The 25,270-nt window shown below is 42.9% G+C and overlaps 1 protein-coding gene across 3 annotated transcripts in view; it reads right to left on the reverse strand.

Annotated features, from left to right (window-relative positions):
* Positions 1-25,270, reverse strand: part of RBMS1 (RNA binding motif single stranded interacting protein 1) — a 163,453-nt gene that overhangs the window by 24,475 nt on the left and 113,708 nt on the right. For all 3 annotated transcript variants that reach the window (XM_066612075.1, XM_066612073.1, XM_066612074.1), the window contains exons 5-6: positions 11,047-11,204; positions 8,441-8,520 (exon numbers count right to left, since the gene is read on the reverse strand). In XM_066612075.1, coding sequence (XP_066468172.1) covers positions 8,441-8,520; positions 11,047-11,204 — 238 coding nt within the window. The remainder of the gene's footprint in view (positions 1-8,440; positions 8,521-11,046; positions 11,205-25,270) is intronic.

Consider the following 25,270-nt stretch of genomic DNA (forward strand, 5'->3'; position numbering starts at 1 on the left):
TGCAGCCCTTTCCTGTGCCATTACAGCAGGGAGGATGTGTCAGCCAATTCAGACTGTAATGTTCATTACACTTGAACACCCTGGTCTGTCTTTGAAAAAGAATGACAGCGTTTGGTCATGGCGTCCAGAAATAACAAGCTTAAGTAAATGTGGTACAGCCTTGATTGGAAGTTATTTTTTCCTCCCTAATAAGGGTGTGAGGGTCCATAATTTAAAGTTATCATTTTGAAGGGACAAAGTGCAGTTTGGCATGTCAGTGGAGAGAATTGCTTTGCTTCAGGGGAATTTTACTCACTTTGAGGCTCCTACTAAGAAACATCTGGACAGGACTCCAAGATACTCACGCTATTTAAAAACAAAAACACACCAAAATTCAACCTTCCAAGTGCATAATACTTGGCAGTTTCTACTGTGAACGATGTATGGAGCTGGAAAAGGTTCATTTTCTCAGTTGTTCCAGTGAGGACAGACTGTAGAACACAATATGGTTTGAGTACTCATATACTTGTATGTTCCTGGCTTTTTTCTAGTCACATTATGGAATGACGGTAAACGCTGTAATTTTGGAATAAATGGGATAAACTCTCATTTATCCTAATGACAAGAGTTCAGTTATTTGCCAAACCAGATTTAAAGGAAAGTACAGTGAGGACTAACTAGACTGGGACGAGAGAAACCTAATGAGAGATACTGGCAAAGTTATAGGAAAAAGAATCAAAACAAGATTTTAAGGAAAAGGAGTAAAATATCTGTTTTTTTAAAAAGAGAAGTGGCAAAATAAAAAAAAATGTTTTATTCAATATGGGAATAAATTTGTACCATCCAATATGGTATAAATTAACAATGCTGGGTGTTCAACATTTATATTTATGAAAGTTTGTGATGTACTATAGGCATTGTTAGATAGTGGGTCCATGCAAATAAAGGAAGGCATAGAGATAACAGCTCAATACGTTTATTCCATCTTCAGAACAGGACCTGGCAATGAATCTGAATGAATCTGACACAAGGCAAACACCCCTGGCTTTTATACCCTTTAGCTCCGCCCAGATTTCCCATGATTGGTGCAGTTGAAACATTAACTAGAGGGCCAATCAGACGGTAGGATTTTGATCCATCACCCGATTGGCCAGCCATAAGTCTGGGCCAATCAGTTCTGCAGGATTTCGATCCTGCATAACTTGCATACATAACAGGCATGATCCATGAAGTGCTGTATATCAGAATACTTTGGAATAATTAAATGCCATATCCCATCCTAAGTGCAGCAGGCAGAGCAAAAGGATATTAGAAAGCATGAGAAATCCATGTGTAGCTTCCTTATTGCCCTCCAGCCCTCTACCTTTGCCAGATTCAGGTGATTCATACTTTAAGCACGAATAAATTGTTGGGAGCCCAGGTATTACAAAAAGTTTGCATAATAAGCATACAAATTTACTCCTAGGATTCTCCTACTGGGTTTCACTCAAAGAGGGCTCAATTACATTGAGACCAAAGCACGAATCCTAGGGTGAAAACCTATATACATTTCTCTGGAAGTAAATCCTACTGACTGTAATGAGGCTTACTTCTGAGCAGACACAAACAGGATTGCTCTGCTAGTTTTTTAAATGAGGATGAAAGAAGCAACTCATGCAGTGAGCCTGATTTTATCCAGCCTAAACACATGTGGATGCCACTGATATTTGAGTTAACACATTCCTGAATAACCTGCAGCAAGGCCCAGTCTCATTTGGAGGGTCTTTATTGCCTAGTTCCTTAAAGTCCTTCCAACCTTAGTTCCAAGTGGCAGGACAGTGGGCCCACTGTATCCACGGATTCGGACCCATAGATTTCATTAACTGCGAGACCCTGAACTGGTGGGTTGGACCCACATGGACCCTCTGGAGGCTGATACAGTGGGAGGCCCTGTATTTGTTAATTATTACTTTAAAACCTTCTTTTAATGTTATTTTCATGAAGTCTTTTGTGTCTTGTATTCTGGTATAGCCTTTTATTCCACCATGAGCACAGCGTTCTGCTACCAAACAGATTCTTATGGAACAAATGAAAATGGATTGGAAATGTCTCCATTAGTATCTTGTTCCATTCGTTTTGAAACAAATAGACCCAGACATTTATAGGTGGAAGGCTCTGTTTTTCAGAATCCCATTCAGTCACCATCATGGCAGTGGTCTTTTTTTTTTTTTAAACCTACACAACCCTATAACAACACTGCATCACAGGCAATAAAGAGAAAAAAAAAACATGGCTACTGGAAGGAAGCAAATATGTGAAGGAACTCTTGTCAGGTGCTGCTGTTCCAAAAAAAGATTTATCTCTTCTCTTTCGAAAACCATAAAAATGAAAATTCAAAATCAAAACAAATGTACAATTATTTTCTTCCACATACAAGCGTGCACCACTTAACAACAGGCTGCATAACGACAACAGACCATATATAGTGGTCAAAGCATAACAAAGAAGCTCGTAATGAGGCAATCCGGTATCCCATAGCCTGCAGCAGAGTGTCTACAAAACAAAGGCACTAGTTTGGGTGGAATGTTCGCTTAACAACCTAACCATGTAACAATGGGGATCAGAGAATGTAACCAAGTTTTAAGTGACACACACCTGTACTATTGTTCTATTCCCTAGCTACAGGAACACACCATCCCAACCTTAACACAGCAATTCCCAACCTGGGGTCATGATCCCAGGTACTGCATTCAAAAAATCCTTTTACTTAAGTGGGGGTTGAGAACCAGTGATAGGCTACAGTACCTATCACTTCCAGGTTCTTCCCAGGTTCAGTTGCTGCTGACTACAGGGAGGTAGTAAAGGAGTTTTTAACAAGGTTTCTTACTTATCTGGTTTGTTTGAGTATGCAATGTGAAAACCCAGAAGTGGTCCTCTGTTGGGTCCCAACTCTGTCTTAAAGAGACAAGAGGCTGGGAACCACTGTATTATACTTATTACAATCCCTTTCTTTTAGCAGTACTTCTAATTACAACCAGAGTTTAAGTTTCTTATTCCTCTTTGAACAAAACAAAAAGGGTACTAATTCTTTGTCTTTTGGCTATCTTTGTCTTTTGGGGTGAAGGGAGTCTGTTGTCATAGCTGCTGCATGCAATGCATAAGGTAGTGGTGGTGTAACCTTCAGACTGTTTTATTTTCAGCACAATTCTGTGCATGTTTACTCAGAAGTAAACTGTTTTGCGTTCAGTGGGACTTACTGTCAGGTAAGTGTGAGTAGGACTGCAATCTCTGTGCACCCCGGTGTTAACATAATTTTTCCACATACATACTCCTTAGAAATTCTAAAAATAAATATACATATTAAAAAAAACCATACTAGCCTAGTCTCCTTAGCATTGTTTGCACAAGCATTTCCTGATCTGTTTCAAGCTATCCAAGAGTTCGAGGCTTCTTTCCTATAAACCTGTTTTAGTATTCTGTATACCAAATTCTGTTATTTCAGCTAAGCTGCCCTATGACGGCATGCTTTTCTGAAACAGATGTTCTTCCTCCCACACCTATTCATTTCTATGTTCTGGCTTCTCTGTCCTCACAGTGTTTTCCCATCCAACTCAGATGTGCTGATTGACCCACGTTTCTGCTGTACTTGGTGTCACACACAGTTCTACTGTAGCAGATTTATTTTCTCTGTTATGCGTATTTATTTTTTGTTCTTTACTCGGGGATTTTTACTAATGGACACAACAGTAGGTCAAGCACCCACCTCTCCTGAAACTGGAGCCAAGTGAAGCTTGCTCTCTCAAAAAGTCAAGAAACAGAGTTAAGGCTAAGAACAAAAATGAGAAAGACATCTGGCCTCTCAAAGCCATCTTCAGCAACAGAACAAGCAGGACTAAAGTTGTGTATGCAAACATGTGTAGACATAAAGCAAGGTGTGTGGGACTATGTGAGAGAAGCAAATGAAAAGAAACAATACTTCTTTTCCTATGGTGAAGGGTAGTAAATGGAAATGAGAGAATAAATACATTTTTTCCTCTTGCAAAAAAAGCAAGTTGTTGAACAAGATGTAAGGGGAAAAAGCAGAAAAGAGACTTTAGGGCAAGGGAGAAGATATTTTAACTCATCTTTCAGAAAAGAATTAAGACAATGCCACTGAGGAATCATATGTTTTGGTCTCCATACACTCTGGTCTACAATGCCTATTTTATATTTAAGCAGCATTATGCTCAGTAATCCTCAGGTGCTGAATGCCCCATACAGGTTTTATTTCTGAGGATCAAAAAAAGAAGATGGCTTTGATGTCCAAGTTGGAGAAGTGAGTGCTGGATAATGTGGTGGGTCACATAGGTTTCTATGTAGATCATCTGGTTATTTGAGGTTGATCTGTGCCTAGCCACTGCAAACTATAGTGCAAATATGCTCCTATAGAGTCTGCAAATTCTGAACTCCCTGCATTCACTTTAGTTACTAAAAAATTACAAATACAATCTGCTGAATCACCAAATGACAAAGCAGACAGTTGAATCTAGTCAATTAGATCAACTCTTTAGTCATAAAGTCACAGACACAAGAGCTCATCTGATACATGAATTTCCTCTCTGAATTCAAAGCAGGGGCCATAGGTGTTCCTTATATACTAGCAAGTGCCCACCATTTAGATGGGAAGGATGGAGAGACAGCCTCTAGACTGCATAGTCCTGTGTATACTGATGCACACTCATGGGTCCCCTTTCCCCAGAAATCAAGTTCTTCAGTGCCAGGGACAGGGCCCCCACATCATTATCCACAAGTGCTGCGCTTCATGAATAGTAGTCATTCACATACACGGGGGGGGGGGGGGAGATTCTTTGTCAATATTACTCTTTGGTGTTCAACTGTAAAATACGTACACCAGCCACATGGTGCTTACTGCAGTTCATTTACTTTGTCCTAATGAACTCAGTAATAGCCATGGTAAACTAAGCTTCCTTCGTCTGCATAAAAATGTTTAGGGTGCCACTGTTTCTTGGCTAGAGTATAATGTAACACTATGGCACAACACAGATTCATTTATCTTATCCCAGCTTATCAGATATCCTGCAGGTCAGGCCCATCAAAAGCAGCTGGTTGTTAGGAGAGTTTCATTTAGGTCTCTAACAGCACATTACCCCCCCTCCCCCATGGTGACAGCAGTGGCACCAAAATGGCGACTGCTACATCCTATGATGGGGAGCAGTTCAGGCGTTCTTTAGGTAAGTGAACATTTGTTCCCTTACCTAGGGGTAAGCCTTTGTGGCATGGGGGGGTGGGGGTTACTTGGACCTGTGACTACTAAATAGCTGATGCAGGTCCATGTGGAGCTGCACCGCAGGATTGGGTCTAGGAAGGGTGTTAGGATATCAGCGGCACTGGCACCACTTGGGCCCAATCCACCCATCCCCATTGCTGCCCTCCCCTGCCCCATTTCACTTCACCCCACCCCCACTGATTTACCTTTATTAGCAATTGGCAGGAGACATGACAATGTGGATGGGAAGGCACAGGCCTTCTTGCAAGCACTGCCAACAGCATACAAAGTGGCATGTGGATAAAGTGCCTTTTGTGACTGGTGCTGACTGTTTTACAGCAGTCAGTGCCAAAGGAAAAGGAGCTAAGAGGATGAGTATATGATTGGGTTATAAATCTTGGAGTTATAACATAAACAGGAATGTGTGGGGAACGTAGAAGTGAACAGATTTATTCCATGCAGTGGGAAAATCAGGAAGAATTTTGCCTCTTCTGGGTTCCTACTACCCTGGTTGAAAGAATGCACAGACAGAGCTCATAACCAAAGCAGCATAAAAGAATGAGAGCTTTTAAACTAGCTTTACTTGCAATATTTTAGCTGCACCCTGAAATGTATTTTGTCTCCTTTTTGTGGTATAAAATTTCACTGTTCCTAAAAAGCGAAGGAGAAACCTTCGGTTTGGTATTTGGTATAGCAAATGCCTTTCTCACTTCTGCCTCACCGATTCTATTAACCCTACCCAGCAACTCTCTGTTCCTACCTGGTTGAAGCTGGTATTGCAAGGGTGTTGACTAGTCCTCAAAAGGCCCGTGGGAGGCAGTGCGACACTTATCATTAGCTGACAGCTGCCTATGGTAAGATGGGTTGGGCCTCTTAACAGCAGCAAATGAGCAAGTTAAAACAGTATGGATAGACACTCTTGAGGCTTTTTTGCTTGCAATGGCTATGCACCAAATGATTTCAGTAGGGGCAAGTTTCAGTGCGGTTAGTCTCCTTTTATTCGGGCATTAGATTTTTAAATGAAGATGAATCTGCAACACTACTGAACAAAATCTTCATGGACTGGAAAAATGACTTACTTGCTCTCTCATAAAGCTTCGCCAGAACTGTTTGCTGCAGTTATGAGGATCTTTGCCAAAAATCTGACCATAGTTTGGTGTAACTTTCACATGGATAGGCTCAGCATATTAGCTATTATTATTATTATTATTTTATTAATTTATATCCCACCTTTATGCCCAAAGGGCACACAAGGTGGCTTACAGCAATTAAAAATACAACATTAAAAACAATAATTAAAACAATTTACAAATAATTAAAAATCTAAAAACAAACCCCGTGGATTCTCATATAAAAAAGCAAGAAAGCCAGCCAGCCTGTCAACAATTAAAAACTTATATTAAATTAAAAGCATATATTTCAGGTACAGATGTGCCCTGGTATCCACAGGGATTTTGTCCGCTCCCCCCCCCCCAGTTAATTGAAATCACAGATAACTGGGGTGCCCTTCCTGCCCTCCAGAGGTGAGGGAAGCCCAGTTTCCCTCACCTTCAGAGACTTTCTATGGCCCACAGAAGCCGCGTGTGACCACCAATGGCTTCTGCGGGCCTCAGAATGGCCTAAAAGGTAAGAAAAAGTTACTTCTGGTTTTATGATAAAACTGGAAGTAGCTTCTTTTTTGCCATTTTTTGCCAACGAGCAAGCAGTTGTCCATGGCCTCTGCAGGCCTCAGAAGACCCTCCAGAGGGTCTGCATACCTCTGGGAGTATGCAAAGGGGTTTCCTGTGGACCTGATTTGCAACTAAGTGAAACATGGATATGGGATCCACAGATACGCTCCCCACCCCCGTATCTAGTTTAGTTTTACAGGAAATGTGCCAACATTTGTAAAATGCAATTGTATCAGAATAGCTTATCCCTGGAAGTAAAAATGCTTTACTCTTTCTGTTAACATAGAGCAGCACAATTGGATTGCAGGTTAAACATGTTATAGGAGCTAGTGTCCCTTGTCACATTTGCAGTATTCTCTGTGCTTTTTCTGCATAACATACTGTAGATACTTGAGTATAAGATGATCTCACAGATAAGCTGAGGGCAGGTTTTGGGCCAAAAATCAAGGAATTTCTATGACTCTTGGATAAGTTGGGGGGTTAAACATAGGGGGGTGTCGGACTATAATTTTGTCTGATTTTACCTGATTTTATCCTGAAAAATAACCTTCCAGTAATTGTTACCTAAGAACTGTTCAGTCTCTAATTTATTAAAATTTTTAGTAAGAGATCATAAGATGCATTTTTATTCATTAACTTTCTAAATTTTGTTCTTCACAACATTTTTGTAAACATTAACAGAATAAGTGCACTGTAAACAACATACCAGTTGTTCAAATCCTTCTTTAAGGTGCCTAGTGTTAAGCCAAAGGCTCTACATATAACACATAACTGAGCGTGCAATTCAATTCACAGCAGAGAGATAAGCAAAAAGGACTGGGCATGAGCAAGTACAGCTACACACAATTGCAACCCGATTTATTCAGAAGTAGACCCAATGCTTTCCATGGGTGTTATTCGTAAGTAATGGTGCACTGAATTGTAGCCTGGGACTACAGGTGGAAATGAGGATTACATCCTGGTGTTTTAAAAACCAGACCTCTGCCAAACATTTGCAAAATGGACGGAGGGTGCAGAAGGGTCGAGTGTGAACCTGCCAAAGAGAAGGAGGCTTGCTTGATTTAAATGGAAGTGCTGAGGTTGTTGGTTTACTTTTTTCTCAGGAGGAATGCGTGAAACAGTTAACTTTGGCTGCAGCTTGCAGAGACGAATGCCCTGGTTGCCCTGGAGACTAATAGCCCTTAATTATCTCTGCACTGTCCTCTTGCACTCTGAGTTTCTCCCCCCTGCCTGAACAGCCCTGATCTCTGAGTGACCCAAAGATATGGTGGGGAAATGATTTACTCTTGGTTTACTGGCAGAATTTTTTTGATTTTTGCGTATCTACGGTAAATTCTGTGTAAGAAACGTCTGTCGCAATCACAGAAGTTGTGCCAGCCACTATTGCCCAATTTTCAAAATATATATTTGTCCACAGAAATGTGTACTAAAGGTGCTTGCATGTTCAAGGAGTACTGTATAAATTCACCTTAAATATCAGAACCATATCAATGTGCTTTAGAGTAATATTTTGCTGTAGGTTTTCAAGACAAGGTAAGAAACATACCAGAAACTCCTGGCGGTGTTTTAATGAATTTTCCATTAAAATGAGCAATCACTGCTTCACATTTTTCTGTTGATTCCATCCTGTGAAATAAAGATAAAACTGCATATTATTAACTAGAACAGGGGTGCCCAAACCCCGGACCGGGTCCCTTTGCAGCCCTTGGGGACTCCCAACCCAGCCTGCAGGGAGCCCCCACTCTCTAATGAGCCTCTGGCCCTTTAGAGACTTGCTGGAGCCCATGCTGGCACTGCGCAACTGCTCGGCTCGATGCAACTGAAGGCAACTGTTCAACCTCTCGTGTGAGCTGTGGAATGAGGGCTCCGTCCACTGCTTGGTGTTTCACGTCTGTGATATAGCAGTGGCAGTGAAGGAAAGGCCTGCCTTGCTTTGTGCAAAGCCTTTTATAAACCTTGAGTTATTGCAAGATCTTCATTCATTCATACAAGTTCCATCTCTAATATATTCATTTACGTAAATTTATTCAAATTCGAAATATAAATTAATTCTTTTTTTCCCAGCCCCCAACACAGTGTCAGAGAGATGATGTGGCCCTTCTGCCAAAATGTTTGGATACCCCTGAACTAGAACATGCTTTGGTGTCTATATTTTGCAATTACTATACTTTCAGGCTCAGTTGAATCATAACACCAAACTAGGATTTGGTATCATGTGGATGAAGCCCCAACTTTGACACTCCCTTTGCCCATGAGCAGACTGGGAGTGCACTCCAACTACGCTCTCAGCTGGTGCAGTGACTACTGTGAAGGCCAAAGGTGCCTCAAACACGCTATATAGCATGTTCATTGCACCTGGAGAGAAGGCTGTGATGCCCCGCTGATACTGCATCTTGTCAAGCAGCCAGACAGAGTAGATAAGGTTGTGCCAGGTGGCGGAGAGGCATGGGTAGTGTGGCAGGGAGGGGGCATTTCTGTGGGGAGAGTGGGATCAGCAGAGGCCTCCTCTGCCATATCCTAACCCCTCCTCCTGACATTATACTGGGCTTCTGAGATTTGCACCAGCTATATAGTTGGCACAGATCTGAGAAGCCCCATAGGTCAGGTTGGGGCTCAACATGTGGTAAGGGGAAAAATAACCTCCAAATGAGACCTCCAGCTGCCTTTGAACCTGCACTGAATACTGTGCCAGCCATGCAGCCTGGCTGTGCCAGTCCAGATTAGGATTGGGCTGTCTGGCATACAGAGCCCTGACTACGACCTCGTAGAGAAGTCCCACTCCTGGGAACCAGGACATCAGCCCAACAGGAATTCTGGGACATGTAGTCCCAGTCCTATTTCCATTGCAGAGAAACAATTGCAGGGAAACCATTGTTTCACTGAAGTGCAGAGTGGCTGCAGCCACTTCCCTCTTTCCCAAGAAGTAGGGGTAGGCAGCTTTAGGGGTAGGCAGTATCTAGCTACCTTAGATACATGGAGTGTCTTTTCCTGCTGGGGCCTGAGACTCAAATTCCAAGTACCTGGTAAGAAAACATGCTCTGTACACCTATTTGAAGTACCAGCCACTGCCACTTCTCTTTTCTTCTTCCTCTAGCTAAGCTGTTCTTTTGCCAAGTGAAAGGGGGAAGCTGCAATGGCTAAATCGGTGGCTTTTTGAGTGCTCCAATCAAGCAATTGAAAAGCTACTCAAGTCTTTTCTGAGCTCTCAATGAGAGCACTCAAAAAGCCCTGAGGACTTATAGGGCAAGCCACAACCTGTTAGTGCATTGCTAACACTCATTTCGTTTATGAATGTATATCCTGTTCTATAACCTTAGCCATTTTTAAAGTCTTACATGCACGACAGCTGTAAATGGCAAAAGTATTTGTTTTATTTCATACTGAAACTTTTTGGGCTTTTCCCAAGGCTCCAGAATAAAAAGTCAAACAGGAACTATTTAGTAGCTTATATTTTGTTAATATAGAAATAACACTGTCTATTATAAATAATAATTTACTATTAAAATTTAAATTTCAGTTTTCCTAATTTTAATGACCAATACCAATTTCTGCAGTTATCACAATTCTTTATTACACTTTAGACAAGGACTAAACATCAGTGACAGAGTGCTTACTTTACATAAAAAAAGGTCCCAGGTTCAACCCTGGGTATCTCCAGGCAGTGTTTCAAAATACCTTCACTGGAACCACTGGAAAGCCCCTGCTAATCACAGTAGAAAATACTGACTTGGATAGACCAATGGCCAGATTCAGTATAAGGTGGCTGCATATAATCATCATCAAGAATATTTATAGACCTCTTGTCAACAAAAAGTAGTTCACAAAGCAGTTAACAAAATAAAATGGTTCCCTTCTTCCAAAGGTGCACAATCTAAAACAAGATGCAGAATAGAAACCAGTAACAGCCACATGTGTATTAACAAATGTATGCTACAATTACTTCGAATGCCATTGGTCAGTTAACTGAGCAAGTATATTTTGACTGATCAAATGACCAAACCTAGCATCTACATTTCATTTCCTCTTCCTAGCTAAATAATTTTTCTTTGTTTTATTTTATCACCATTGAGACAGAGATACCATTTATGAAGCTCCACATTTTGGGTAAAGCCATATATATATATATATATAAAAGAAACAGCTACTATGTACCTTGCAAAGCCAACCCCACGACTTGTGCCATTGGAATCTCGAAGTATCCTTGTGGAGATAACTTGTCCAAAGGGTTTCAGCATATTCTCAAGTTCTTGCTCATCCATTGAAAGTGGCAAATTGGAAATATATAAATTAGTTGGATCCTGCTCTTGTTGCTGAAAAGCAATTAAAAGTTTACCATTAGTTTTCAGAAGGGTGATGGAAACTTTGACCATAAAAAGGCATACTAAAGGGTTTTTAAAAAAAAGCATTTCCAGCAACATTCTCGGCCACAACCAATAAATCTTTAATTCTGAAACAGTTCAACAGCAATCTCCCAGACTTTACTGAGAGATCAATGAAAACTCCTGTGACAAATCACTGTGGTCTAGTGTACGATTACATCTGTTCATTGCTAATAACAGTTGCAACATGAAGCTCTTCCTTCCTCTGACAATTTAACTTATTATTACCTCAAAACTGGCTTCAAAGTTAAAAATCAAGTACAAGGGGAAAGTATGTACAGCACAATGGCAGCTGAAATCAAAATGGGAAGGTTTGTTGTCATGCTACTGATTTGTGCCTCCCCACCCACGAAAAAATATTGCAAGAAAAGTAACACATAATTTAGGGCTGATTCACATAAACATCTTGGGTAGAAAAACACCATGAACGTAAGTTCCCCCTTAATTTACATAGTAAAGCAGCACTGAGGAAGCACCACATAAGATCAGCCCTGCTGGATCAGGCCATAGACCCATCTAGTCCGGCTTCTTGTATCTCACAGTGGCCCACCAAATACCTCATGGAGCACACAAGACACCCCACCTGCTCAGAGAGCAAGGGTCATTTTAATCAGGGCAAAGGAAGAGTCAGGAGAATTCCTTTCTAAACTGGACCTCTGTTTACATCCACAGGAAACAACTGCAACTGATTCAAGCAATAGGAATTGGCCACCATGGTCACTATTTCCAGCTAATCATGGAGCTTGTACTTTGTGAAATAAAATACCACCACACACAAACACTAACTTGGCACACAGTTTTAATTCTCAATCCCTTCATAATTTCTTTGGAACTGCTTGATGTTAAAAAGGAAAAAAAAAGAAATTCAATAACTTATAGAATATAAGGCAAGTGTGTTAAACATGCACATACATGAACGACATGAAATTCTGCAGCAAAATTTAGAGGTTTACACAGTGCTGAACATGCAACGTATTTCAGAATATTTTAGAAATTAGTTTTGAAATCATGGAAGTTTGCTTGGTTTTTCTTGCTGCTTCCGCTGAGGTATCACTGCTGAAAAGGCTGCTTGCATGAAAATTGGGCTCTCCTAGCACAGCCCTTTCAGCAGTGCCTCTTCTGTCATCACTCTGAAGAGCACCTCTCAGCCGCTGAGCTGCAAAGCAACGCCTTAGCAGAAGAAGAGCTGCTTAAAGTGCAGCCCATGTGATAATTGGGCTCCCCCATATCTTGAAAACATTTGCATATTTTCTCTTCTGTCATTTGCAGCTAATGAGTTCCTATGGGCGCAATCCTAACCAACTTTCCAGCACCAAGGTAAGGGCAATGCAACTCCAAGGTAAGGGAACAAATATTGCGTTACCTTGAGGAGGTCTCCATGACTACCCCCCAACTGCAGGATGCAGCGCATGCCCCATTAACACAGCTATGGCAGTGCTGGAAAGTTGGTTAGGATTGCACCCTAAGTGAGAAAAATGTCTGGTCACCACCGGCTTAATGATATCAGTTCCTGATATCACTTCCAGATCTCAGCAGGTGCCATGAATGCTATTTGGCCCACTTTATGAAATGAATTTGACACCCATTTTATGAAACGAGTTTGACACCCCTGCTCTAGATCACTAGTTGTACTAGTGTTTGTAGTTCTGTTCTCTATTAAACCTGTTCAATTCAGAAGAAACTAGGGACCTAATCCTATCCAACTTTCTAGCTCTGATGCAATGGGGCATGCGCTGCATATAGTGGTAGGGGGACAGTCACAGAGGCCTCCTCAAGGTAAGGGAATGTCTGTTTCCTTACCTCAAGGCTACACTATGGCTGCATAGTGCTGGAATACTGGACAGGATTGGGCCCAAGGTTGTTCTAGTCAGATTGGTTCTTCACAAAGACTCATAATTGCTTCATTTCCCCCCCCCCCCAGGTGCTTTTCAATTCATATTTGGGCTGCTGTTTTCTCTAGTGTAGATAACAAACTAAATAGTAACTATTAGACTACTTTTCTGACCCTTTTTACTGGAAGACATTAGAGCAATTCTGCTTTAATCTTCAGAATCAAGTTTAAGTGATATTCAATAGTTCATACACCAAGGCACTCATTCACAGATAAATGGAATCAGGTTGAAACAACTTGGATCAAGTTTCCCTTTTCCTCATAATAATACTACTTAGAATTTGTATTCCATTTTCTAAGTGTGGGTAGTGACCTGTGACCTTTTGGCATTACCAAAAGGCAGGAAACCACTGCAGTCCATGTTGCCTAACAGCAATGTCAATGCTAGGTGCTGTGGGAGAAAAGACACATGACAGCTGGGAGTGGAGGAGACTTGGAGGACATTAGGAGGAGAGATTGACAGGCAGGAAGCAGAGAGGGAGTCAGAGCAAGCAGAACAGGGATGGGAGAAGGCAACAGGCAGGATGGGATGAGCGAGAGAGGGCAGAGGAGAATTGGTGGGGAATGATAGGGAGAGAAGGAGAGGTAAAGTGATGCAGAGGAAGGAGGAGGAGGTAGATGAAGAGGTGGTAGAGACAGGCAAGAAAGGGAAAGGGAAAGATAACCTGAAGAAAGAGGTGAAGGGAAGAAGGAAGTGGAGCACGAAGACCAGCAGAAAGGGAAGGTGACCCCCCCCCAAGCCAAGGCAATGAGATCAGGGCAACCAAGCTGCTATGGAGAGGCATTGGAAGGAGCCAGGGAATACCCCAGGGAGCCCTTACCTCAGAGCCCTTTATGGGGCAAAGCAACAACCTGGTGAATGTAAACAGTAAGGGAACAGAACAAGACCAAGCGAAGTCATCTAGGAAAGTACAGTTTTTTGTTTCCAGTCCCAGTTTGCCGGATTGTAAACAAGAACAACCAAAGGACTGATACCTGACTCAATGTCCTGTTCCTCTGTCCATCCACCGGCACCTGGTGAGTATGGACCATTAGAATTTCCATCACTGTATGACACACAACTTGCTGCCTTAGAAGAGGGCAATGGGGCCAGGGCCTCTACAGTGTGCAAAGCACTTCACATGTATTGATTATCTTGACTTTTTGATTCTTTGGTTTTATGACTTTTCCCACCATGATTTAGCCTGACTTTGACTTACATTTTAAACTAGTTCTTTCTTTGACGTAAGTATCAAACCACATACAATGTGTATTATGTCATGGACAGAGCAATCATAGCGTGCCTCTGAGCCAGCACAAGTCCCTTGCACTGGCTCCCAAGTGCCATCAATGTGCCATAAAGTGCATCCGCAGTTACGTGGGAGCAGGCTGAGCCAGCGCATGAACCTTCACTGGCTTGCCAAAGCTGAATCCAGTCTTGGAGAAAGTGAGTTTGTGCCAGCCCACGCAGGCTGGCACAGGGGTGGGAGGTGGTGGCAGGAGGGTGAAACAGAGGAGAGGACAATTTGGGGCAGAAGGAAGATGTGAGGCAGATCAGGCCTGAGAGGGGGACAGGATGGAGTAGTACAGGCTAGATCAGAACCCGTCCCTGGCCTGACCAGCATTACACAGGCTACTTGGATCTGCACCTATGAAACTGCGGGCGCAGATTTGAGCAGCCCCCAATTACCTCCAGCCTGCATCTGCCTTGTGCTGGATACAGTGCAGGCAACTCAGCATACCCATTTCAGCACAAATTAGGATTGTGCCCTAAGTAGGATTGGCCCCTCCTCTGCTTCTTTAACAAATGCAGTCATGGGGATAGGAAAAGTATTCTTTCTGGGATCATACATGAAGGTCTAGCCTTCTCCCTCAGAACAATTTTCTCATGAAAACTCACCAACTCACCCTTCATGTTCTCTTTTTAGTATATTTAGAAGACCAAATATGATGATCGACAGGTAAGCACCAAGGAGCAACTAATGCACTTGGGGAGAGGGGAGGGGGAAAAATCCCTTTCAGAATTCTCAAAATTCTATGGTATTTTGCTGTTTCAGCCCTCCAACCTTATTTAATTCAAAATAATCAATCACATTTATTCAGCATCAAAACTGAATTCAAAGATACTTCTGCACAAATACAGAACATTTCTGTCTGCATGTATGCACATGTTGCATTTACCAGCTTCTCAATTCCCCTGAAAAGCAGCACAAGAAGATCCCACCAAACCTATGGTGTCAATTTGAGGATATTTATGTGTGCTTATGGGCATTGCTAACGGGGACTCTACACCAGCGGTTTTCAAACTCTCGGGGAGAGTTCTTGTGGGGGGGAAGGTAGCTTTAGTGGAGGTGGGGCGCGATCACTCCACTTTTGCTTTCAAAGCTGTGGGGAGCCCTGCAGAAGGTCGCACCGGGCTCCCTGCACCCCTGGGAGGCTGCAGGAGGCTCGGGTAAGTGGACCTAAGCCCCTACAGCCCCCTGAGCAGTGCAATCCTGGGGATCATGCTGCTGCCTCCTGACTGCCCCCGCCCCTTAAGGGCCCACAGGACGGGGTGTCACAATGCCCCAGTCTGAAAAGCCCTGAAAACACTGTACATCAGTGTTTCTCAAGTTGTGTGTTGGAACCCACTAGGTGGGTCATGGGCCATTTCAGGTGGGTCCCCAATCACTTCAATATTTTATTTTTAATATCTTAGACTTGATGCTACCATGGTATGTGGCTGCATTTGGGGAAATGTTACAGACCTGTACTTTTAACAAGCTACTATGTATACTCTTTAAACAATGTTAATAAATGGGACATATTCCTGCCTAAGTGTGGATAGGATTGCAGCCTAGGATTGTTAAAAATTATCCTGCTTGATGATGTCACTTCCGGTGGGTCCTGACAGATTCTCATTCTAAAACGTGGGTCCTGGTTCTAAATGTGTGAAAACCACTGCTATTCACATATAACAGAATCTTTATATACAAAGCTTAGTGGAGGTGGGGCGCGATCACTCCACTTTTGCTTTCAAAGCTGTGGGGAGCCCTGAAAAGACAGCATCCCTGCTGAAGTCCTAAAATGCTGCAAAGAGATCATCGTCACTGAGCTGCATGAAATCCTCTGTCTCTGCTGGAGAGAAGGTGGAGTACCTCAAGACATGAGGGATGCAAACATCATCACGCTGTACAAGAACAAAGGTGACAGGGGTGACTGCAACAACTACCGCGGCATCTCTCTCCTTAGCGTTGAAGGAAAGCTGTTTGCCCGAGTTGCACTAAAGAGGCTCCAGGTACTTGCAGAGAGCGTCTATCCAGAATCGCAGTGTGGATTCCGAGCCAACAGGTCCACCACTGATATGGTATTCTCCCTTAGACAACTGCAGGAGAAATGCAGGGAACAACAACAGCCACTCTTTATAGCCTTCATAGATCTCACAAAGGCTTTCGACCTGGTCAGCAGAGACGGCCTCTTCAAGATTCTCCCCAAGATTGGATGTCCACCCAGGCTCCTCAGCATCATCAGATCTTTCCACAAGGACATGAAGGGCACTGTTGTCTTCGATGGCTCCACATCAGACCCTTTTGACATCCGAAGCGGAGTGAAGCAGGGCTGTGTTCTTGCACCAACCTTGTTTGGGATTTTCTTCGCTGTCCTGCTGAAGCAGGCCTTTGGAACTGCAACAGAAGGCATCTATCTCCGGACCAGATCAGACGGAAAGCTCTTCAACCTCTCCAGACTGAGAGCAAAATCCAAAGTCCAGCTGAAATGTCTGCGTGACTTCCTCTTTGCCGACGATGCAGCTGTCACTACCCACTCTGCCAAAGATCTCCAGCAGCTCATGGATCGTTTTAGCAAGGCCTGCCAAGATTTTGGACTGACAATCAGCCTGAAGAAAACACAGGTCATGGTTCAGGATGTGGACTCATCTCCCTGCATTACAATCTCTGAGCATGAACTGGAGGTTGTCCATGACTTTGTGTACCTTGGCTCAACGATCTCCGACACACATTCTCTCGATACCGAGCTAAACAAGCGCAAGGCCTGCCAAGATTTTGGACTGACAATCAGCCTGAAGAAAACACAGGTCATGGTTCAGGATGTGGACTCACCTCCCTGCATTACAATCTCTGCGCATGAACTGGAGGTTGTCCATGACTTTGTGTACCTTGGCTCAACGATCTCTGACACTCTTTCTCTCGATACCGAGCTAAACAAGCGCATCGGTAAAGCAGCTACCACGTTTTCCAGACTCACAAAGAGAGTCTGGTCCAACAAGAAGCTGACGGAACATACCAAGATCCAGGTCTACAGAGCTTGTGTCCTGAGTACACTTCTGTACTGCAGCAAGTCATGGACTCTTCGCTCACAACAGGAGAGGAAACTGAGCGCTTTCCACATGCGCTGCCTCCGACACATCCTCGGCATCACCTGGCAAGACAAAGTTCCAAACAACACAGTCCTGGAACGTGCTGGAATCCCTAGCATGTATTCACTGCTGAAACAGAGACGCCTGCGTTGGCTTGGTCATGTCGTGAGAATGGATGATGGCCGGATCCCAAAGGATCTCCTCTATGGAGAACTCGTGCAAGGAAAGCGCCCTACAGGTAGACCACAGCTGCGATACAAGGACATCTGCAAGAGGGATCTGAAGGCCTTAGGGATGGACCTCAACAAGTGGGAAACTCTGGCCTCTGAGCGGCCCGCTTGGAGGCAGGCTGTGCAGCATGGCCTTTCCCAGTTTGAAGAGACACTTTGCCAACAGTCTGAGGCTAAGAGGCAAAGAAGGAAGGCCCATAGCCAGGGAGACAGACCAGGGACAGACTGCACTTGCTCCCGGTGTGGAAGGGATTGTCACTCCCGGACTGGCCTTTTCAACCACACTAGACGCTGTGCCAGAACCACCTTTCAGAGCGCGATACCATAGTCTTTCGAGACTGAAGGTTGCCAATACAATACAATATACAAAGCTATGCTTACTAATAAAATAACTGCATTTTCTTACTACTGCTTTTTCTTCTTTCCTTTTCTTAAAAACAATTAATCTTTAGCATCTCGAAGACTAACTTGTTCATTTCGGCACATTTCAGTGTTGAGTTCATTTTTCAGGTGCCACAAGGCTCTGTTGTTTTTGCTGCAACAGACACAACCATGCCTCTGGAAGTTGTTTCCTTGTCTCAAGATCTCAAATTTCATTATTTCATGATCTTTTCCCTCAAGCAAACTTCCATATATTACATCTTATTCTCAGTCTGTCAGGAAAGTTCCAACTATGAAAAAGTCAGTTTTGTTTTAAGCTTCTAGAAAACCTTGATAAATCAGCAGAATATGAATTCTCATACACAAAAACAGAATAGCATAAACGGCTCTGAAGCCTTAATATATTTGACAAGATCCAACATGGTCTTGGATCATGTCTTAGGAAAGAAGCTGGAGATGCACCCATTTCCTTACAGGAAAGACAAAATATGGGAGATCAAATCACCTTAAGAACCTGTAACATGCTTTGTCCAGACCTTTAAAAACACAAAAACCAGACACTGTACTGCTTTGTGCTTTGGTGCATAAAAACTCTCATGCACATCGCAGGAAAAAAATAATGTGCTGGGCTGTTGCTATTAAAATAAAAACTTAGCACTAAAAGCTTACTTTCAAGCATTGCAAACTGCTGAGTTCACTTATTTGTTTCTCCCTCAAGCATAACAAAACAAGGCTGATTTAGATGAGTGCTCTTCTATACGTGCGCATGTTATTCCTCTTTAGGCATTTGAGGGATTAAATATCTAATAAGCATAAAGCAACATTCAGCATTTATTCAGCAACAGGGACAAACAGCTACGAGCAGTCACTTGAGCAGAAAAAGTAGTGACTGGAGGTCCTACATGGTGTACGCCTTGTAGTCATCATCTGAAACTAATTAACAAAAACTCCCTGTGTGTGGAACTGTTCCTGACATGCAAAGGGAAAAAACCCCAACAACTTGGCAGCATAAGACAAGACATCTGTTTTCTCTTGCTTTGCAAAGGGTCACAGCTAACAAACAACCTTTCAGAACCATGTGACTGGGAACTGCTGACAGTATGGAAGATCCTCCGACAAAAACAGATTAAATCCTGGTCTGCCTTCCACAGGGATAGTATTGTTGAACACCACTGAAGATGCACCTCTTAAGTATTGTTTGCATGTTTAGCTTTGGTAATGCCAATTCTTGCTCTGACTCATTCAAGTGCAATCCTGAGCACATTTACTGAAATCAGGGGGACCTCCTCCTGAGTAAACATGCATAGAGGTCTTTGAAATGGTGTTACTTATTTTACTCAGCCCACTGTGTTCAGTAAGACACAATGTGTTCAGTACAGCCTAATCCTATCTTACCCACAGAAACAAACACAAGTATAGGATCACACCATAAACTAGACCAGGGGTGCTCAAACTTTCAACTTTAGGGATGCTGGACCTTTAACAAGTGTATAGAAGAGAGAATTGCAGCAGGTGCAACTTGTCATCCCACAGATGACAAGCTACACCTGCTGAAATTCTCTCTTCTATACACTTGTTAAAGGTCCAGCATCCCTAAAGTTGAAAGTTTGAGCACCCCTGAACTAGACAATTACAGGCAGCAAAATGAAATGCTTATTTCTGGGGACGGGACAGGACACAAGACTAAAACTTTCCTTTAGATTAAGTCTACTTTCCTGGGATTTCCTTTCCTAAAATAACATGGCTATTTAATAATTTATGGCTCACAATAATAATAATAATAATAATAATAATAATAATAATAATAATAAACAACTTTATTTTTATCCCGCCCTTCTCCCCAAAGGAACTATTTAGTTGCAATTAATACTGTAGTAAGACTAATGGCAAGATTAATTGTTTAAATCTATGAATCTCCTCTTCCACATCCTGTTTTTTTTCTTTTTAAGAAACCCTATTCGAAGCTTGACTAAAAGAGTCAAAACAGTCATACTACAAAATTGCTTATAAAACAAAAACAAGTTTTTACCATTAGATGCTCCAACCTTGTTCTTTGAAACAAGTTTAGTACTATATGCACTAGTAACTGGAGGACTGCAAAAACTTGTCTTTATTGCCTCTAGGATGCCTCCAGGAACATAAAACAACGGATACATAAAATGGACAAAAAGAATGTAGTCATCTCTGCCTAGAAGTATTGTTTATCCTGTCTTTCAAAATCCAATGGAAATATTCAAGGTGGCTTAGGGTCTGATCATATCGGGTCTGCGCTAGCCCAGCACCAGTACTCAGTATCACAAATGTGACAAAAGGCACGCCTGTGACACTCACTGCCGGGCTGGCACCAGCTCAAAATGAGCCCGTGCTGAACCAGCGCTGGGCAGAATACAGTTGAATGCTGTCTGGCGTTCTGGTTGAGTGCCAGGCAGCAGAACAGTGAGTGGGGGCAGGGGAGAGGTGTTCTGGGGCAGGGGGTAGGTGACATGAAGACAGGGCAGGGGTGGGAGCCCTGGGAGCTGGGAAGCATTGGATTGGGATGTTAAACTTTGGCCGCCTTGAGTGCCCTTTGAGCAGAAAGGTGGAGTACAAATCAAATAAATAATAAATAAACTGCTGTTGTATGCACTCTTTCCTGGGAGTAAGACGCACTGAACATAATGGAGTTAGTTCTGAATAAACATGCACAGAGCAGTGTCATTACACAACTAAAAGAGAGCTACGGTGGTGTAGTGGTTTGGGTGGTGGACTTAGACCTGGACGATCCAGGTTCAAATCCCCCCTTAGCCATGAAGCTTCCTGGGTGACCTTGGGCCAGTCACTTTCTCTCAGCCTCACCTACCTCACAGGGTTCTTGTGAGGACAAGAAGGAGGGGAGCAGTTGTGTACACCGCCCTGAGCTCTTTGGAGGAAGGGCGGTATAAAAATGTGAAAAATAAAATAAATAAATAAAATAAAACCAAACGATCAAAAAATAATAAAAACATCAAACAAATTAAAAGATAACAGAATGAAAACTACCAAATGATAAATAAAAATATCTTTCTTAAGCAGCAAACAGATTAAAAGTTTGCTGAAACTGTTTGCTGATAACTGTAGCCAATGGCAGAACACTGAAGGTGGGGAGTTCCACATTCTGGGTGTCACAACAGAGGAGGACCTCTTGCATGCCCTTATCAATTTTGAATTGCACCCAGAAATGGACTAGTTGCCTGCTATCACCCACCCTCAATATCTCCTTCTGTTCTTTGGGATTCAAGGATGCAGTTTTAGCCCACATTCCTTCATTTACACATGACAGATTAACTGGGATGAAGGACTTTTCCTTCATTGGCATCCACCCTCCAGAGGACAGGCTGGACAATTCCCTTCTACAGTTTCTGTTGACAGATTAATGCAATTTTACAAGGCTTTCCCTAACCACAGGCAATCTATGGAATAAAATTTTAACTAATATGGTTGATAAAAGTTTTTTGTTCTTACCAACCGTAGTTTTACATTAGCTATTGGTTTTAACTAATTAGTAAGTTGCTTTGAGTACTTTTTCTTATCTACGAAAAGCAACCTTTAATTTTTTAAATGAACAGAAGGGAGAAAAATCCACAGCTCTGACCCCTAAACAGTTCAAAAGGATTAGCAGGGATTAGTACAGATTTCCTTAACTGGACATGTTAAGAGAAGCGCTCAGCATGCTTCTGTGGCTGGGAGCACTGGACTTATATTCTCACCTGTGGCAACCAGACAAAAGCATTCCCTCCTGCCCTCTTTATGATATTGGTAAAGGGGAGAAGGAGGTTAGTAGCTAGAGCAATTTAAAATAGCCCTCATTTATTTGTCTGACTTTTTATCCTGCTCCTTCCTAAAGGCTTATAAAAAATTGCAACATTTCAAAACAAAAAATGCTGAAAATGGAATAAAAGACAACAAAGGAAGCTTGCCCCTCCTTCCACTAAAACTCCATCTTCTCAGACTTTGTGTAGCACAACATATGCCTTTCACATATTGCCTTCCATGTATTGTCTATAGCAGGGGTCTCCAAACTTTTTGGCCAGAGGGCCGCATCAAATATCTGGCGTGGTGTGGAGGGCCAGAAAAACAATTTAAATATAAAATTTAAATAAATAAATTAGAGATGGAACTTAGATGAGTGAATAAATGAATGAATGGGTTCATTCATTCAACCTCTCTGGCCCTCAGAACAACCTCCAGACACAATCAGAGCACTGTTCTGGTTATGTTCAGCTGAGTGGGCCAGAAGCTTTCAGGGGAGAAGAGGTTGGCCGCGGGGCAGAAAGAGGCTTGCTGTGGGCCGCATCTGGCCCCCAGGCCGGGTTTGGAGATCCCTGGTCTACAGCAATGGTTCTCAAACTCTCTTGGAGTCTGAGAAGCACTGGTAAGTCTGGACGGGGGTGGGGAATGTGATGGGGGGAATGTCTCAATGGCATCACAGTGATCATGGCGCCGTGGGCACAAAGGTGCATTTTTACATACCTGGTGGGACTGTGCAACCTCCCAGTAGGTCCTGAAGGCTTGCAGCCCCCTTTGTGAGCCTCTCCTCTGCTGCAGTGGGCTCTGACCTGCAGTCGGAGCCCACTTCTGGTTTGTGGTTGAAGCTCCAGAGCATGGAGTTTTTGAAGCCAGAAGTGGGCTCTGACTGCAAATTGGACCCCACTGCAGTGGAGGCTCACAGAGGGGGCTGCAAACCTTCAGGACCCTCCAGTCACCCAGGTATGTAGAAATGCACCTGGTGCTGTGCCCGCAGCACTGTGATTGCTGTGGTGCAGTCAGGACACCAATTTATGGGTCACTCCCCTGAAGGGGTAAGTGACCCATTTCGGTTCCAATGGTGGGTCGCGACCCACCACTTTGAGAACCACTGGCCTATAGGTTTGCAGTATAAATTTGAAATTAAACCAAGTTATATACCTCACCAATATTTCTATTATTCTGATTGTTACCATGGCACCTACATAATTTATTCCCTCCCTTCCTTAATAATACAAACTGATTTGATTCTTCAAAAAGTTGCTAAAGTGAAGATCATTTTTTAAAAGGCATAACAATCAAAGGAGATAACTTCTGACAATTTCATGGGTGAAAGGAGTAGGAGTGGGGCTGAGAGAGTACATCATCTAATACCAAATATGTTCCCCATTGAAGATCCTTTGACTGGCAAGATGCAGTCACTATTGCAGCTTGGAAGATTCTTTGGCAAATGCACAAAGTTTGGGGAACAAATTAGATTTGGAGGACGTATACCTCTGGATGTTTGTCCATAGAGTCAAATGTTCCCATTCACCTTTTGGACCCAATCTGAACAGGAACAAGCTCAAGGTTCCCTTCAGTGTGTCCAATCCCAACCCTGGCCAGTTGAGGGCAATATGCATTAACAATCCCATCTCTCAAGGTGTGTGTGTGTGTGTGCATGTCACCAACATTTTTCTGCAAGAATACAGCCCAACTCCCCCTACTCCAGCCATCCTTACATTTAGGCGTGATTACCCTCTGTACATAGACATCCTTGTTCGCAAGGATAGGAAAACTCAGTATGGCTCGAGTCAAGTCTAGAGTCACTGCCCCCACAACTCGACTTGGAAATGAGTCATAACGGGGGCATTTTCCGAGTCGTTGAGTCACCCTTTAGCAACTTTAAAAGATTCAAGTTGTGTCACCTCCCCTTAAAAAGCCTGCCATGGCTCCGCTAAAAAAACGGGGCTGCTGCCAGGTGTGTGTGAGTTCGCTTTAGACACTCTCCTGATGACCCTGCCCATTTGTAAAGAGGGCAGGAGGGGTGGGAAGGACAGTGAGAGATTGGGGACAGAAACAGCAAGAGGGAGGATGGTCATGCGCAGCAGCTGCAAGGCTTACCAGGATGACTCGATCCTTGGCAGCTCTACTCAGAAGTAGTTCCACTGTAGCCAGTCATTCAATGAGGCTTCTCCCTCCCAATTAACAACAGAGCTCAGTTTACAGCAGCAGCCAGCCATGTGGTAGAAAGTGTGATTGATGCTACAAACCTCCACCTCTTTCCCATCCTCCCCGGGCTTCTGCAGCCAATCATAAGGTAAGAACGCACTTGGCTCCTCCTCCTGCCCTCCTTCAGCCAAAGACCATATGAGAACACTCATCCTTTGTCCAATGATAATCGGTTTCTTCCTTCCTATCAGAGATGGCAAAAAGCCCGCTCCTGGCTCCTCCCTCCACTCATCTGGGAAAGGAAGCATTAACTCTTCCCTGTCTCGTGGATAGAACTTCCCTGCTGCTTGCCAGGTCAGAATGCTGGCCCCACAAGGTTTTTCACACTGCGAAAACAGTAAGCAAGCACACCCAGACACAGGCAGACTTGAGTCAGCATGATGAGTGCCAAGTCAGGGGGTGCCTGACTTGAATCTTTTACAGTCTTCCACACGTGACTCACAAGTCACCAAGTCAGCAAAAATCATGTGTTTTCACGACTGAAGTCCGAGACACTGACTTGAGTTCCCAAACCTGCTTGTTTGTTACAATTATTTCTTAGCAATCCCTTAAATTATTACAAGTTAGTCAATTCTTTAGCTAATGTTTTATTGCTTTAATTTTGTTTCAAAATTGGATTTTGCTAATAGTGTGAAGCACATGGCAGGTGCCTAGAAAAAGTGGAATAGAAATGAAAACCAACTGTTGACGTGTCAGCATCTTTATTCTCTTTAAACAATATTAAAATGGCAAATCTTTAAGCTTGTTCTGTGCTAAACAAGAGGTCAAGTGTGATAATACTATACTATGAAATCCAAATCTTATACAAAGATACTACTTCTCCCTGGTGTTTGTAGGTGGTCAAATGTAAATGCTAACAGAAATAGTTAATATTGTCTTGAAACATTTTAAGTAGGAATTTAAGTAGGAACTCCGTTTAAGCAGAAGGGAGGGAGTAGTTCATAGAAATAGATTAACTGGAAATGGGAGAAACAAACAGGTAGTTGTATCCTAATACACCAACGTCAAAAATGCTCATGTAAACACTGTATTACACATTTTCCCTCCTTGACAATGGTATGAGTACACATGCAGGGAAAATGCATGAAGTATCTCAATGATATTGGATTTTGAGCACACTGGTGGGATTATGGTCAAACGGTTCTTAAACTTTCAACTCAGCACTGGCTAGAGCAATCTAGTACTGGAG

The sequence above is a fragment of the Tiliqua scincoides genome, chromosome 1 (assembly GCF_035046505.1).
Source record: "Tiliqua scincoides isolate rTilSci1 chromosome 1, rTilSci1.hap2, whole genome shotgun sequence".
Taxonomy (NCBI): Eukaryota; Metazoa; Chordata; class Lepidosauria; order Squamata; family Scincidae; genus Tiliqua; species Tiliqua scincoides.